Source organism: Nannospalax galili, unplaced genomic scaffold, assembly GCF_000622305.1.
Source record: "Nannospalax galili isolate Female #2095 unplaced genomic scaffold, S.galili_v1.0 scaffold1362, whole genome shotgun sequence".
Taxonomy (NCBI): Eukaryota; Metazoa; Chordata; class Mammalia; order Rodentia; family Spalacidae; genus Nannospalax; species Nannospalax galili.
The window spans coordinates 1291217-1305374 of NW_008347579.1; the positions used below are offsets into that span (position 1 = coordinate 1291217).

At 35.3% G+C, this 14158-nt stretch overlaps 1 protein-coding gene across 3 annotated transcripts in view; it reads right to left on the minus strand.

The window, feature by feature from the left end:
- The window catches only part of Atrnl1 (attractin like 1), a gene marked incomplete at its 5' end in the record, with an annotated part of 630201 nt that overhangs the window by 557351 nt on the left and 58692 nt on the right, over positions 1 to 14158 (minus strand). For all 3 annotated transcript variants that reach the window (XM_017800920.1, XM_008844317.1, XM_017800921.2), the window contains 3 exon segments: positions 1315 to 1496; positions 8209 to 8341; positions 13462 to 13580. In XM_017800920.1, the coding sequence (XP_017656409.1) occupies positions 1315 to 1496; positions 8209 to 8341; positions 13462 to 13580 (434 nt within the window).

A 14158-nucleotide genomic window follows, 5' to 3' on the forward strand; every position in this document is an offset into this window, starting at 1 on the left:
CTGCTATAATTTCCAGGAATTATTATTGTGAGATCCACTTCAAAATAAGTGAATATTTATAAAAGCTGAGATTCAAAATTAATTTAACAATTTTGTTAATGAGAGTGTGGACTTTGACTCTACAGACAGTACAAGATATTAAAAATTGTATTATTCATCATTGGTATTTAGGAGACATATATACATTCATTAAAAACTAGGGTAGGAAATAACAGTGAACTGACTATCCACTCAAAACTTAAATAATTCATCATGGAACAATTTAAGCACTAGAGCAGGTCATTTGTGGTGGTACAGGCCTGTAACCCCAGCATCCGCAGACAGGAAGGAAGGCCAGCCTGGACTCACAGCAAAACACAGTGAGAGGAAGGGAGAAGAGAAGGTGGAGAGAGTATGTGGGGGTGGGAGGGTTAGACTCAGGCAAATATTTTTCTACAATTAGTGTCTTTACTAACCATCAAATAAAACCATTTAGCTATCTAATGCCTTCTCCTCTAAATAATGAAACCTGGAAATAGTGGTAACAGCAGTGATAGAAACAGAAATACAAAAATAATGGTCCATAAATAGAAATAACAATGGTAAGAATACACAAAATGAATATAAATGTAAAAATGCATGTATTGCATAGAATATATCATTTATTATTCAAATTAACACTAAATACAGCTATGATTATTATCCTAGTTCACAAATGAGTAACACAGAACTAGAGGGGTTAACCTGCCACTAAACTGAAGAGATAAGGAACACATCCAGATTCCACAATCTTCACCTCTGATGTCTGCTATGCTGCTTAAACACCCACTGCAATAAGGAAATGTTCCTTTAGTGTTTCTACAGCAAGGAATTGGTAGTATTTATTTCAAAACTTCTCAAGCTAAACCATCTCTGCCACACTATACACAGTAGAGTTGTAATTCATAAATGCATGGGGGTTTGGGGGGGTATTTTTGTTTATGTTTTTGTTTTTGAGACAGGGTCTCTCTATAGCCCCAGCTGTCCTGGAACTCACTGTGTAGAACCAGGCTGGCCTTGCATGTTTTTAAGAGAATTCTTTCATATGAAATGGTTTCCAGGTAAGGTAATGCAGCAGTTTATTGTAAATCATGAGATATGTAACAAAGTGCAACATGAACATACTAAAGGAATCTCCTGCCAGGTCACTCTTGAAGTTAGTTCCATTTTTCTTTCTAAGGTTTAGCGTGAACATAATTTATTTTTTAAAGAAGCAAAAAGTATGAATCGTATCTAAGAATTACAGGAATTATCTTCAGAGCATACTTCCATAATACAAATAAATACAGCGTTTACCTGTTGTGTATACTTCTGTATTTCATCCAGTACGAATTCTACTTCTTTTGAAGTTGTTAAAGAGGCAAGATTCCCACTAAGATTATAGCAATAAAGTTTTGCATTGTCATAACTTTCTCTACTGGAATTGATTCTAAGACAAGCATCCCCAATATGATTCCATCCTTCTCCACAAAGATGAGCTAATTAAAGGAAAAAGAATTGTTATCTTATTTTTGTTACGAAAAAGTATCTCTCTTTCAATTATTTCAGAATTGTAAGCATGATCACTATGTTAATTTAAATTTTTAAAATCGACGTTTTCAAAATATCTTAATATCCCAAACAAAATCTGATAATTTGGTAGAGTAAAAACAAACAAAAAAAATCCTAACTCTTTGTTGAATTGTTAAACAACATAAGCTATGGATCTATATGGATCTATAACACTTATTAACTAGACTGACTGCCAAGATTTCTCTGTAATTTAGTGTATTTGCATATATCTCAAAATACAAAATTATTATACTATATATGTCTCCAGTCCAAGTTACAAAAGCTAAGACCATTTTAAGAGAAAATAGCCAAGCTGACCTCGGTGTGCCAAGCCTATAATCCCAGCATTCAAGAGGCAGAGACAAGAGAATTGCATGTTCAAGGCCGGCCTGGGCTACACAGGCTAGGCTGAGCTAAAAGTGAGACCCTCAAAAAAAGGGTGGAAGAGGGAGAGAGAAGGAGGAAAAGGAAAGGACAGAGGAAGATTGACAAAGACTACTTCAAAATCATTTCTGTCTGTGAGGCTAAATAACATCAAATTCTAATTTCTACAGCTTAGCTCCATTATTTAGAAGAGAGTTTGGTTCTTGACTCTTTACAAGTAGAGCAACTGTCCTATCTATCTAAAAAGCTAAAATCACTGCTTTCTAGTATCTATTCTTATATAGTTATTTGTGTCTTCCTAGAAGTTAAAAATAACTATTCAACAGGTTCATACTAAACTTTAAACAACATCTATTCTGTAAAACATTTTATTTTCATATTAAATGTATCATATTAAATATATCTGGGCCCCTTTTTTGTATTACTTGATTTAAGGCAGTCTCATATTTTGGTCTTTAACTCTCAAAAATGTTTAGGGTCCCCAGATATTTCTCTTTTTAAAAAATTTTTAATTTTTTTATTTTTCAGAATTTCTTACGAGTATTATCTTTGTATTATTTCCAGCCCTGCGAGTCCCCACCAACTCCTCCCACATCTCCAGACTTCCTTTCCATTTCCTGTCCTCTTGTCTGATTATTATTGCTACATATACATACATGCATTTATAAAATCATATATGTGTAATATAATGCACTGAGTCCATTTAGTGGTGCTCACATGTATCCAAGATCTTTCTTGATACACATAACATAGACTGATTTTTGGCCATATTAAACTACATTTATTACTTTATAGTAATAATTTTAAGAAACATTAGAAATACAGTTTTACAGCTGCTAGGATGCTTTCCCCTTTTATGTTCTTTAAACAGATTAAAGGAGATATATCTCCAAACTCCCTTTCTAAGACAAAGTCTCTAATATTTCAAATGAAATCCCTAGCATTCAAAAACTAAGGTGGAAGGTAGTAGGTTTAAAGAAGATAGAAAAATGATGTTAATTATAGGATCTTTAGTGCGGGGCTTAGATATCTTCAAGATTTTCCACATTCTACATATTTAAATTTTTACACAATAAAATAATGTGGGAAAACATCAAAACAAGTCTTGAAATTTGAAAGGAATACTAAGTTTTGTAGCACTGTTTTACATATCTTGCAAGTCTATTTAATGTCTGACATAAAGACAACTGTATTCTCACATCTGCTTCTATATGCACCATACAGTAAGTAAACTTTTCTACCCATGACTTCTGTGGTGGTCTGAACAAGAAATGCCTCCCATAGGCTTGAGAATCTGAACACTTGCTCCCCCTTTGGTGGTGCTATTTGAGGAGGCTATAGAACCTTTAGGAGGCAGAGCTTTGATTCAGAAAGTATGTCACTGGAGGCAGGCTTTGACACTTTATAGCCTTTCTCTCTCTCTCTCTCTCTCTCCCTCTCCCTCCCTCCCTCCCTCTCCCTCTCTCTCTCTCTCTCTCTCTCTCTCCCTCAGCAAGTGCTCTATGATTCTACCTTTCTACCGTTTATCTTATTATTATAATGTCCTAGATACTACATTGCTATTGTTCTTATGCTGTTTTTTATTTATTGATCTCTCTCTCACTCCCCCTCCCCCCCCCTCTCCCTCTCCCTCTCCCCCCACCACTCTCTCATTCTCTGGCCCTCTGCTTCCTCTGTATGGATGGGAAATGGGATCAGCCAGCTTCCTCCTGCTCCTGCCACCTGCTGCCATGCCTTCCCCATCCATCTGCAACCCTAAGACAAATTCTTTCTTCCTTAAGTTGCTTTTGAACATGATATTTTATTACAGAAACAGAAAAGTAACTAGTACAATTTATTTTTGCTTAAGAAATTTGAGGTGTGCTTAAGTATACAATAATATAAAATAGGTATACAAATCAAACATTTCCTGTAATATATAACAAGCTTTACTTTTAAACAATTTCTGACATATGATTTTCATTTATCCAAAGACAAGCAAATTTGTATACTAATGTGGTAGATATATTTGATTATTTTTACATAAAGATTTAAATCTTGGCTGAATATTTGTCGCTGTAGGACACAAAACATCTTCAATGTTTTTCAGAGTTCACTGATACTTTTTTGCTTATAATCATCAACGTCAAGAACCCCATGTCCCATAATTACATAGCACAAAATGGCAGAAGTATGTTTAGGGTCACTGAACAAATTCTTAGAAATTTTGCTCTAATCTACAACCAAAATTCATTTAATCATTTTTATGGAAAGTCTGCAACTCAAATAGTAATTTTCAAAATTAGTCATTAAAACACAATACAATACAAAGAAATACTAATTTGACACTCACCTGATGAGAAATGGTGACAGAAAAATATTAAAAGCATATGTTTTCTATAATTAAACCATTATTTTTCTATAAGAACAAAAAGGTTTGTATATGCAGTAAGAACTCTATAATTCAATAGTCTTGAATCTAAGCCAACATGTTTCAGGCGCTATCTTTGGTGTTGCATGACAGCATGCCCAGGCCAAAGTGCACATATTCTATGTTCAAAACTCAGGTTGCAGTGAAATCACAGGATACAACACAGGTGAGCACTGCCAGAAACTTCAGATTAATTAAGCATTTGTTTTCTAACTAATTCCTCTTACTACTGTCAAGTTTTCCACAGCCCCTGTGTGACCCACTATGGGGTAACCCAGAGTTTCAGAAGCTGGGTTCAGTAGCAGTCTTTCAAGTCTTATGGAATTCAAAGAACCAAGTAACTTTTCTTTTTAACAAAAAGTTTTGTTAAATTATGGGGGAAGGCAATCAACACCTTAGTGAACCAAGAAGGGAATTAAGTTACTTTTGTATATATCTATTTTTTCAATAAGACAAAAAAGTAGATTACTGACAAATATTACAAATGAAAAATGTTGTGACTTTGAGGCTTAATTATAGTAATGCAGGAAATATTTTATTGGATTAGGCTTTTGAAGTAATAAGCATCATCTAATACACGAATTTGTAAGATTTCAGGTATTAATTCTCTGATGAATTTTGCAACACTTTTTAAAATTAAGTAGGCTCAGAAATTTTCCTTTGAAAAAAAAAAAAAAACAGGTACATAGAGAGCCCAAAAAAGTAAACAAAATAAAATTTCTTGTTAATAATAATCCTAATACTAAAACCAGACAGGAACATCCTGGCACTTGGGCAGCTGAGGCAGTCACCTTGCTGTGAGATCAGGCAGGGCCAGAATGGTCTACATAGTTCCAGGCCAGTTGAGGCTACAGGAATACCCAACCTCAAAAATAAAAACAGAAAACAAAACACACACACACACACACACACACACACACACACACACATGCACACACGCACGCACGCACGCACGCACGCAACCCTACTTTTCAGATCCCATTTCATCCCATTCAGAATGGCATCATGAGGAATTACAAGTGACAAGAAACGCTGGCATGGATGTGGTGAAAGGAGAATTCCCACGCACTGTTGGTGGGAGTGTAAAACTAGGTACAGTCACTGTGAAAATCAGTCTACAGGTTTCGCAAAAAAAAACTAAAAGTAAGCATGCCATATGACCCAGCTAGAATCGTCTAGGGCATATATCAAACATAATTTATATCTTTCTACAGAGGTGTTTGGATATTTATGTTCGCTGATGCTCTACTCATAAGAGCTATGAAACAGAATCAACCTAGATGTGCATCAACAGAGAAATGGGTAAGAAAAACATAGAACATATATACAATGGTATAGTCTTCAGCTGTATGAAAAATCATGAAATTTTCAGGTAAATGGATGAAATTGGAAAATGTTATACTCAGTAAGGTAACTAAGGCCCAGGAAGACAAACACTGTATTTTTCTCTCATAAAAAAATCCTAGCTTCAAATCTTTTGTTTTGTGTGTTTAACTTGGAGCACAAGTGGAAGCCAGAAAACAGAAAGGGGCCTTCTTTAGAGGGAGACACATTAAGGAAGGGAAGACGGTGGATTATAGATAAAACAAAAGTAGAGTGGTGGAATACTGAATCTGGAAAGGCATTATGGGAGAAACCAGAGGGTGGATGTGAGCAATCTACCCAAAAGAACAGCATATGAAAAGCAATATAGAAACCCACTATCTCACAACCCAATTATAAAGAAAAAAACCTGAAGGGATAGTACAATACATGTGAAAGGAAAGAAGAGGAGGGATACTGAGGGTTAAAGTATTAAGTGGAAAATGGGACGGGGGATGAGGTAGAGAAGGGGGTAGTAGGTGGGGTAACTAAAACTGTGGGTGTATGAAAAAGCTTTATAGAAGCCCACTAGTTAGTAAGCTAATTTTTAAAAAGAGGGTTCAAACAGAATTTCTCTACATAGATGGGCAATGTTGCTCCCACACTACAAGGCATGAGATATCTTTCTACAAGTTATTGGTCAGGGAAGCCCCAAAGGATTCCAGAACAACATAGGCTATTGCCATTATCTTTGGTTACTCTCCATAACTACATGGTAAGACTCTCTTGCTGGATATATTACATACTTATGATTGGAGAACATAAGGAAACCAGTCTCAAACCTCCCCAGACAGTTTTCACAGTGCCAGAAGGTACTATGCAAGCTGCTGAGGGAGAAAGACATCAATGTTCTTACCCACAATACTGCAGCTGCAATACCAAACTGCCAGGTTAGATATGCTTACTGGTACAATAGCAGCACAACTGTTTTAGGGTAATGAACTGCTTCCTAACTGGATTTCAGATTAGGTCCACAGGGAAGAAGTGCTTTCCTGGTGTTGTAATTCTGGTAAGAGCCCATGGCTAGGGAGGTCATGGACCCTAGTGTGTTTCCTGTAAGTGTGAGTTTGCTAACTGGTCATGCTGCTAAAGTGCCTTCGAAATATTTATATTTATAATAACCCATAGACCTGGCTGTTCTTAAGCTTCCTTTTGCAGTGGGCAACAGTTAATAGAGAGGTATAACTGGTCAAAATGTGGAGAAAAATAGACAGAGCTACAGGGACGTGGAGGAAGAGGTGGTTAAGGAGGAGCTAGAAAATGCTACCTTCTGGATGTAACATGGCTAATGCAGCCATAATAAACTCACAGCAGATGTGGTTACTTGCACAAGACTACACAAGATCAACCTAGCCAAAATTCCAGCACAGATATGGTAAAAGATCTCCAGGCCCCACTTCTTACTGGGGAGCTAATGGCAGCTGATTCTTGCTAGGATGCGAGAATCACTTATCTAGAGGATGCAGTCACTGGTAGGATCCCCAGGTACCAATGGAAGGTCCCACACTCAGGCACAAATAGGCAGCACTAACTGGACTAAATGCATTATTTAGAAAAATAAAAGAAAGACTTGAGTTGGGAGAGGGAACCTGCTAAGGGTGCTATGGGGATGTGGTAGTTTAAATCAGAATGTACCCCACAGGCTCCAAGTATTTGGACAATTTATCCCTAGTTTGTGATGTTCTTTGGAAGGTTTTAGGAGGTGTGACCATGCTGGAGGAAGGATGTCATTGGGGTGGGATTTGGGAGTTCTTAAACCTTGCCAGATTTCAAGTTTCTATGCTGCCTGTGCCTGCTTGAAGATGTGAGCTTCCTGCTCCAGCAACCTCTGACATCATACCTCCTCCCTTCCCCACCCCACCCCCATTAAGAATACTAATCCCTCTGGAATCTTAAACCAAATAAACTCTTCCTTCTATAAGTTGCTCTTGGTGTTTTACCACAGCAACATAAAGTAACTAATGCAGAAGCTGTTAGGATCCCCATTCCTTTGGAAGGCTGCACACTCATGCACAAATGGCCAGCACTAACTGGACTAAGTAGGTTATCTAAAAAAAATAAGAGGGGACTGGAGAGATGGCCCAGCAGTTAAGAACACTGGCTGCTTTGCAGAGGACCAGGGTTCTATTCCCAGCACGCACATGGCAGCTACAACTGTCCATAATTCCAGTTGCAGAGGATCTGATGCCCCCTTCTGTCCTCCACAGGCATTGCACGAGATGGGTGCACTTAAGACACGTGCAGGCAATATACTCATACAGATAAAATAAAAATAATAAAATATTTTTAAGAGGCACCCTGACCGTTGCAGACTGCCTGGGAATGCCTGAATCCCGTCTGCACTCAGGAGACAGAGGAAGGTCTATGAAACTGAGGCCAGTCTGGTCTACATAGTGAATTCCAGGCCAGTTGGGGCTACAGTGAGACTCTGCCTCAAGAAAACAACAACAATAATTTCATTTACCAAATTATGAAGTATTTACCTGGCAAAGCCTGACACTCTTGTTGTCGCTGATCCCACTGGCAATTCAAGTTTAGTGAACAGCTTTTGCAGCTTGTGAGTTTGTTACAAATCTGCTCATTTCTTACATGACATTTAGTATAATTTCTGACAGACTAGAAAATTGAAAGACAAAACATGTTATTTTTCGCCACTGAACAAACACAGATTCTTAAACAGCAAGTATTTTTAAGCTCCTACTGAACTTTAAAATATAGATTTTTAATTCCAAACACAACTCTATTAAATTATAATTTTTCTCAACTATGCATTAGATTATTAAACAAAATTTGGCTTAAATCTACCTCTTTATATAGTGAACTGTAACCTAACATTATATAAGCAAATTTTACTGACTAGAATATATTCTTGTAACAAACAGCAAGTCTGAGACAATCAGATAAACCAAGAGTTAGTTAACCACAACATGCCAGCTAATAAGACCATGTCCCCATGATACAAATGCCATGCTGTAAGCAACTGAGCCACTTCTGCATATATCATTTGGATTCTTCCTCTTGTTTGCTTTTGTTTATATTTTTTTGTTTTGCTTTCAGTCTATAAATTAATACCTAACCATACTAATGGTAGGAGCTTGCTGAGTCTCTACAGGCTCAGGGCACTGTCCAATTCAGGAACTGTTTTTTGCTAAATAAACTCTACTAAATTTTGTTTGTCTAAAGCTTTTTTCAGTAAGATATAAAACTACTGCTCTCAGAATATTCTGAAAAGTACACAATTTGAAACAGAGTCTAATGAAAACTTTTTCAGTAAATCTGAAAACAGACTTTAAATTCAATAAGGTTAACAAATGAAATCATTTCCTTAATTATAGCATTGGTTTATTCTAATTTTAATGACACTATCATGAAAATGAATCGGTAAATAGTAAAAATAGTTTCAAAAAGCCTCTAATATCTGCTACAGTCTGAAAAGTGAAATTATTATCCTAATACTTCAAACTAATAATGGGTTTAATATTTAATCTTTCCATATTATATTTTGTTCATAAAGACTACAAACAACCTGAAAAGTTACATTTTTTTCAATTGTACTACATCATGTTATCATATTTCAACTAATTCTAGCAATGAAAAGGTAAAGGTTGAGAGGATAAAGAGGAAAGAACAAAGGGTGTATCAGAACATTAGCAGCCACAATTTATATATACCTGGGTAAAGCTACTTCACAGATTTTCATCAATATCAGTGATAAAATCTACCTCATCAATACAGATACAAAATTTGAGGCTCAAGACTTCCTATGACTGCATTTCAGCAAAATACTTAAATGCTGCATCCTGAGCCTCCAACCCACCTCCTAATCTTTTTCATGTCTATAGATGCAAATCCTTATGTTTGACTTTCTCCTATTACTTTTCAGTCAGGCTAAAGTTAAAATTAAGGGTAAAAGTTAAAATTAAGATGTAACTATCTCATACACAAAAATTATTGCAAAAGTACACTTTAAGGTTTGTTAAATGTCACCTACTGACTATTGATAAAGTATTGTACTTCCTTTATACAATGCACTACAGGATAAGTGAGATAGCTCAGCAGGTAAAAGTGTATGCTGCCAAGACTGGGGACCTGAGTTTAATTCCCAGAACCCATATGGTGGAAAGAGAGAATTGACTCTGGAAGTTGTCCTCTGACCTCCACATACACACACATACTATGGTATGTTATATCCACACACACACATATATATATATATATATACACAAATACATAAATACATACATATATATAAATAAATGTTTTTAAATGCACTATAGTCACCTCTACAACAAGAGTATTAACTCCCTTTTATTTGTATGTATATGATGTGTGCCAATTCATATGTGCATATTTTTGTGAGTTCTGGCACGCATGCTACAGTTCATGTGCTGAGGTCAGAGAATAGCCCCAGATGTCAGTCCTTGCTATCCTTGTCTGAGGCTATCTCTTTGCTCCTCACTGTTATACATAGCAAACACCTAGACCTGCACACTTCCAGGGAGTCTCCTGTCTATGTCTCTGATCTCACCATAGTAGCACAGAGATTACAGAGGCACAGATGCTCCCTTGCCTGACTTTATATGGGTTCTTGGGATTCACTCTTAGGTCCTCATGCTCTCACAGCAAGTGCTTTATAAGCCAATAAGTCATTTCCCCAGCTGAGTATTCATTTCTTTAGGGAAAATTACATCTATATGGTAACAGATAAAATGTACCCACATATAATGTTTAACTACTTCATCCTTAAAAATCATAAAAATATTTGGAGATTTCAAATTATATTAAGATTATTCAACCATCACATCTCCTTTAGTAAACTTATTCAACCACAACTCCACATGCTAACTTGCTTAGTGTCATTTTTTTCCTTCTTCACAGCTTTTTGTTTTCATATAGCTACAGAGCCTAGCATTAGTCTATAGGTAGAATTTAAAACACTTGCCAACTAGTTAAAAAGAAATAAATTTAATTGAATGATTTAATATATAAGTTTATTTAAAAATGACAAAAAGAGAGCTGGGCATGGTGGTGCACACCTTTAATCCCAGCACTTGTGAGGCAGAAGCAGAGGCAGAGGCAGGTGGATCTTTGAGAGATCAAAGCCTACATAGTGACTTCCTGGCCAGTTATGGCTACAGAGAAAGATCCTGTCTCAAAAAAAAAAATTAAAAAAAAGAAAGATAAAAGAATAACTAAACATGTTAAGAGTAAGAGAAATAATAGCAGCTTCTGTCAATTTTCAGAACATGAAAAACAGCAGTAGAGAAATTCTGTTTCATTCACACATAGAACTAAGTTAATCAGTGATGGAAGAAAGCTGAATGCCATTCTAAAACACAGTGGCAATTTTTCCCTAATGAACCAGATGCACGTTAGTAATCTGACAATGAAGAGTAACCATTACTGTACTAATCTTTACTCCGACCTATTTAGAGATAAATTAAAAACATAAATCCACAAGAAGCCAATAGATTTTTGACCTATTAGGGAACAAAATGTGCAACTTGCAATAAATATGGCTAAATAGTGAAATAGGATATCACTGCATATAATTTAGACTAAAAATTCCCTAGAACTTCCTATACCCATTAGCATTTGGTTTAGCTTAATCACCAGACATTCTGATGAAACTGCCTAAAAAATATATTACGACAGAATTCTAAATTACAAGAGTCTACCATCTGCTCACTCACACTATGTCATCCAATGCATTCCTTGCTAACACATCATCAAAACTACAATAAAGCAAAAGGACACATTTAAAATGAATACTTGATAGCAATTTACATAATTTAATTTTTGAGATGCAAGTACTGTATCCTAAACATGTACGTATTCCAAAAAATAAATGTCTTCTATGGACTGAATGGTTACATTGCCCAAATTCACATACTGAAGCTTAGTCCTCAAAACAAAATAGGACACTGTGGTTATGATTCAGTTGTAATGATGGAGCCTTCATGTATAGGAGGCTCTTACATAGGAGAAAGCATTGAGAAGATAAGATGATGAACCAGAACTCAGGTCCTCAGCAAACACTAAACCTGTCAGTGCCTAGAACCTGAACTTTTCAAGTCCTCGGAACTGTGGGAAATAAATTCCTGTTACTTATACAGTTTATGCTCATTTTTTGAAAGAACTTGAACAGATTAAGATAGTGTCTAAACAAAAATTAAGGATATAAAAAAGTTAAAATAAAATCTTGCTTTTTTAACTAATAATAATTTTCTCCATTTTAACTGTGTGACAGTTAATTTTATGTGCCACTTTGACAACTGTCTGGCAAGATATATCCAAATCAGACTAGCACCTGAATGGGCTGACACTGTACAACACTTTCCCCCAAGAGGGGTAGACAGCATTCAATACACTGAGGGTGTGAATTAAACAAAAAAGTTAGGAAAACAAGAATTTCTCTCTATATGACTGCTGAATTGAGACATTAGCCTTTTCCTGCACATGGCTAGGACTTCATCAGTGGTACAGCTGGTTCACAGCTATGTATACTTCTACTGGAATTTAAGCACTAGCTTTTCTGGGTGTTCACTTTGCAGCTGGCAGGCAGATCATGGGGAGTTTCTATAATTTTATTAATAATTCTTTGACATTTTGTGTGTGTGCGTGTGTGTGTGTGTGTGTGTGTGTATGTGTCTCCTACTGGCTGTTTTATTGAAGAACCCTAACCCTATTACTCCTATGTCTTACTTTACTTAATTACTATTTCCACTAAAATAATTTCCATTAGGTAAATATTAATAAATATCTAAAAAGACAAGAAAATTTCAAACTAGTAATATCAAGTAATTATTAAAACTCAAAATTTTAGTGTATCTTATTAGAGCAAAGTATATAACTCAAAATTATATACCAATAAAATAGGTACAAAAGAAAAAGGGTTCAATCTAATGAGCTAATAACTACAAACCTTTCTCCAAGTTTTACTATTTTAGAATATAATCATACAGCTTAACTATTTTGAAATGTCACTGTTTACTGTATGCAATTTTTAGCCATAAATTTTTACATAGCTTCCAACAAAAAATTTTATTTTATAATTCTTCAAAAGTCTTTCCTCGGTTAAAGTAGTGGTACAGCAATACTGACATTTTAAGCCAGGAAATTATTTCTGGAAAATGTGTTGTATTCATTGTATGTTGTTTAGCCTCTGCATATGAAATGTGAATAGCCATCCCACAGCAGTGTTAATCAAAAACATTGCTAAAGGTCAGCTGTGAAGTAAAATTTGCCTTCGGTTGAGAACAAGTAATTTAAAGACAGATGAAAGTAAAATTACTGCTATCAATACCTCAGGTTAAATTTAAACATTAAGCGTGTAAACAACAGACCAACACCACAGCTGATACATGCCTGACAGGAATTCCAATAAATAATTTTAAGGCCCATCAATATAAGCCTATTTCCAACACTACAATAAATAACACATAAAGTTAAAAACATTAAAGCTATACTGTTTAAACTGTTAAGTGATGGAAATTCTTCAATCTCATACATGAAAATCATGAATAAAAGTTAGTAGTTGCAAAATGGAATACAGACTGACAAATCTGAGCAAAAACTGTAATGTGACTTTACAATGCTTCAAGATATAAATGATCCCTACACATTTTCTATTTTCATGTGTAAAGTCTTGGCTGTTTTTACCCAGTGATTAACTAGCAGGATAATAAGATAAAGCAACATGTTAATTACATCACCATTTACCCTTCAATACTAACCATGCTGCAATTACTAAGTGCTGAAATGCACTTCTTATCATCACACCACTGGCACCCATTTGTATTGGCAGTACAGCTAGCACAATCTGCATATCTATAACATCTGTCATCAGAAGCAGCTGCAACACAAATGGGAGATAAAACATGTTGGGCTGAAAAAGAAAATGCCGCACTTTGCAATGCACACACTTGTATCTACTTAAGATCACTAAAATATTTCTTAACCAGGAAAAAAAAGACATCAGTATGAAAATAAGTTTCTTTCTAGTTTGTATGTACAGGACTCATTCTAAATTTAGTCATTTTGAAACAGAAAAAGAACTTACCAATATTTCAGTAAAAGACAGTATTATAGATCTAAAGAAAATATACTACATGCTTTTACTATGTATAGAGTTTTGAGATTATACAGATTAGCACAATTTTGTTGTAGCATCCAAATTTATTAAAGCCTTCACCCAGTTAAAGTAAATAATTGTTATCTAAATCATAAATGAAAATACTGGTCGATAATTTTCATAAGCCTATTCAACATTTCATAATAAATTTCGAATTAGAACACTTGATCATCAAATTTTAGAATAAAATTTTTTAACTTTATAATGTGGACTGGCAGCAATTCAAAAAGAAAGAAAACATCAAATGCAAAATAAATCATCTCATTGATATCTTTGAAATGAATAATTCTGAGACAATA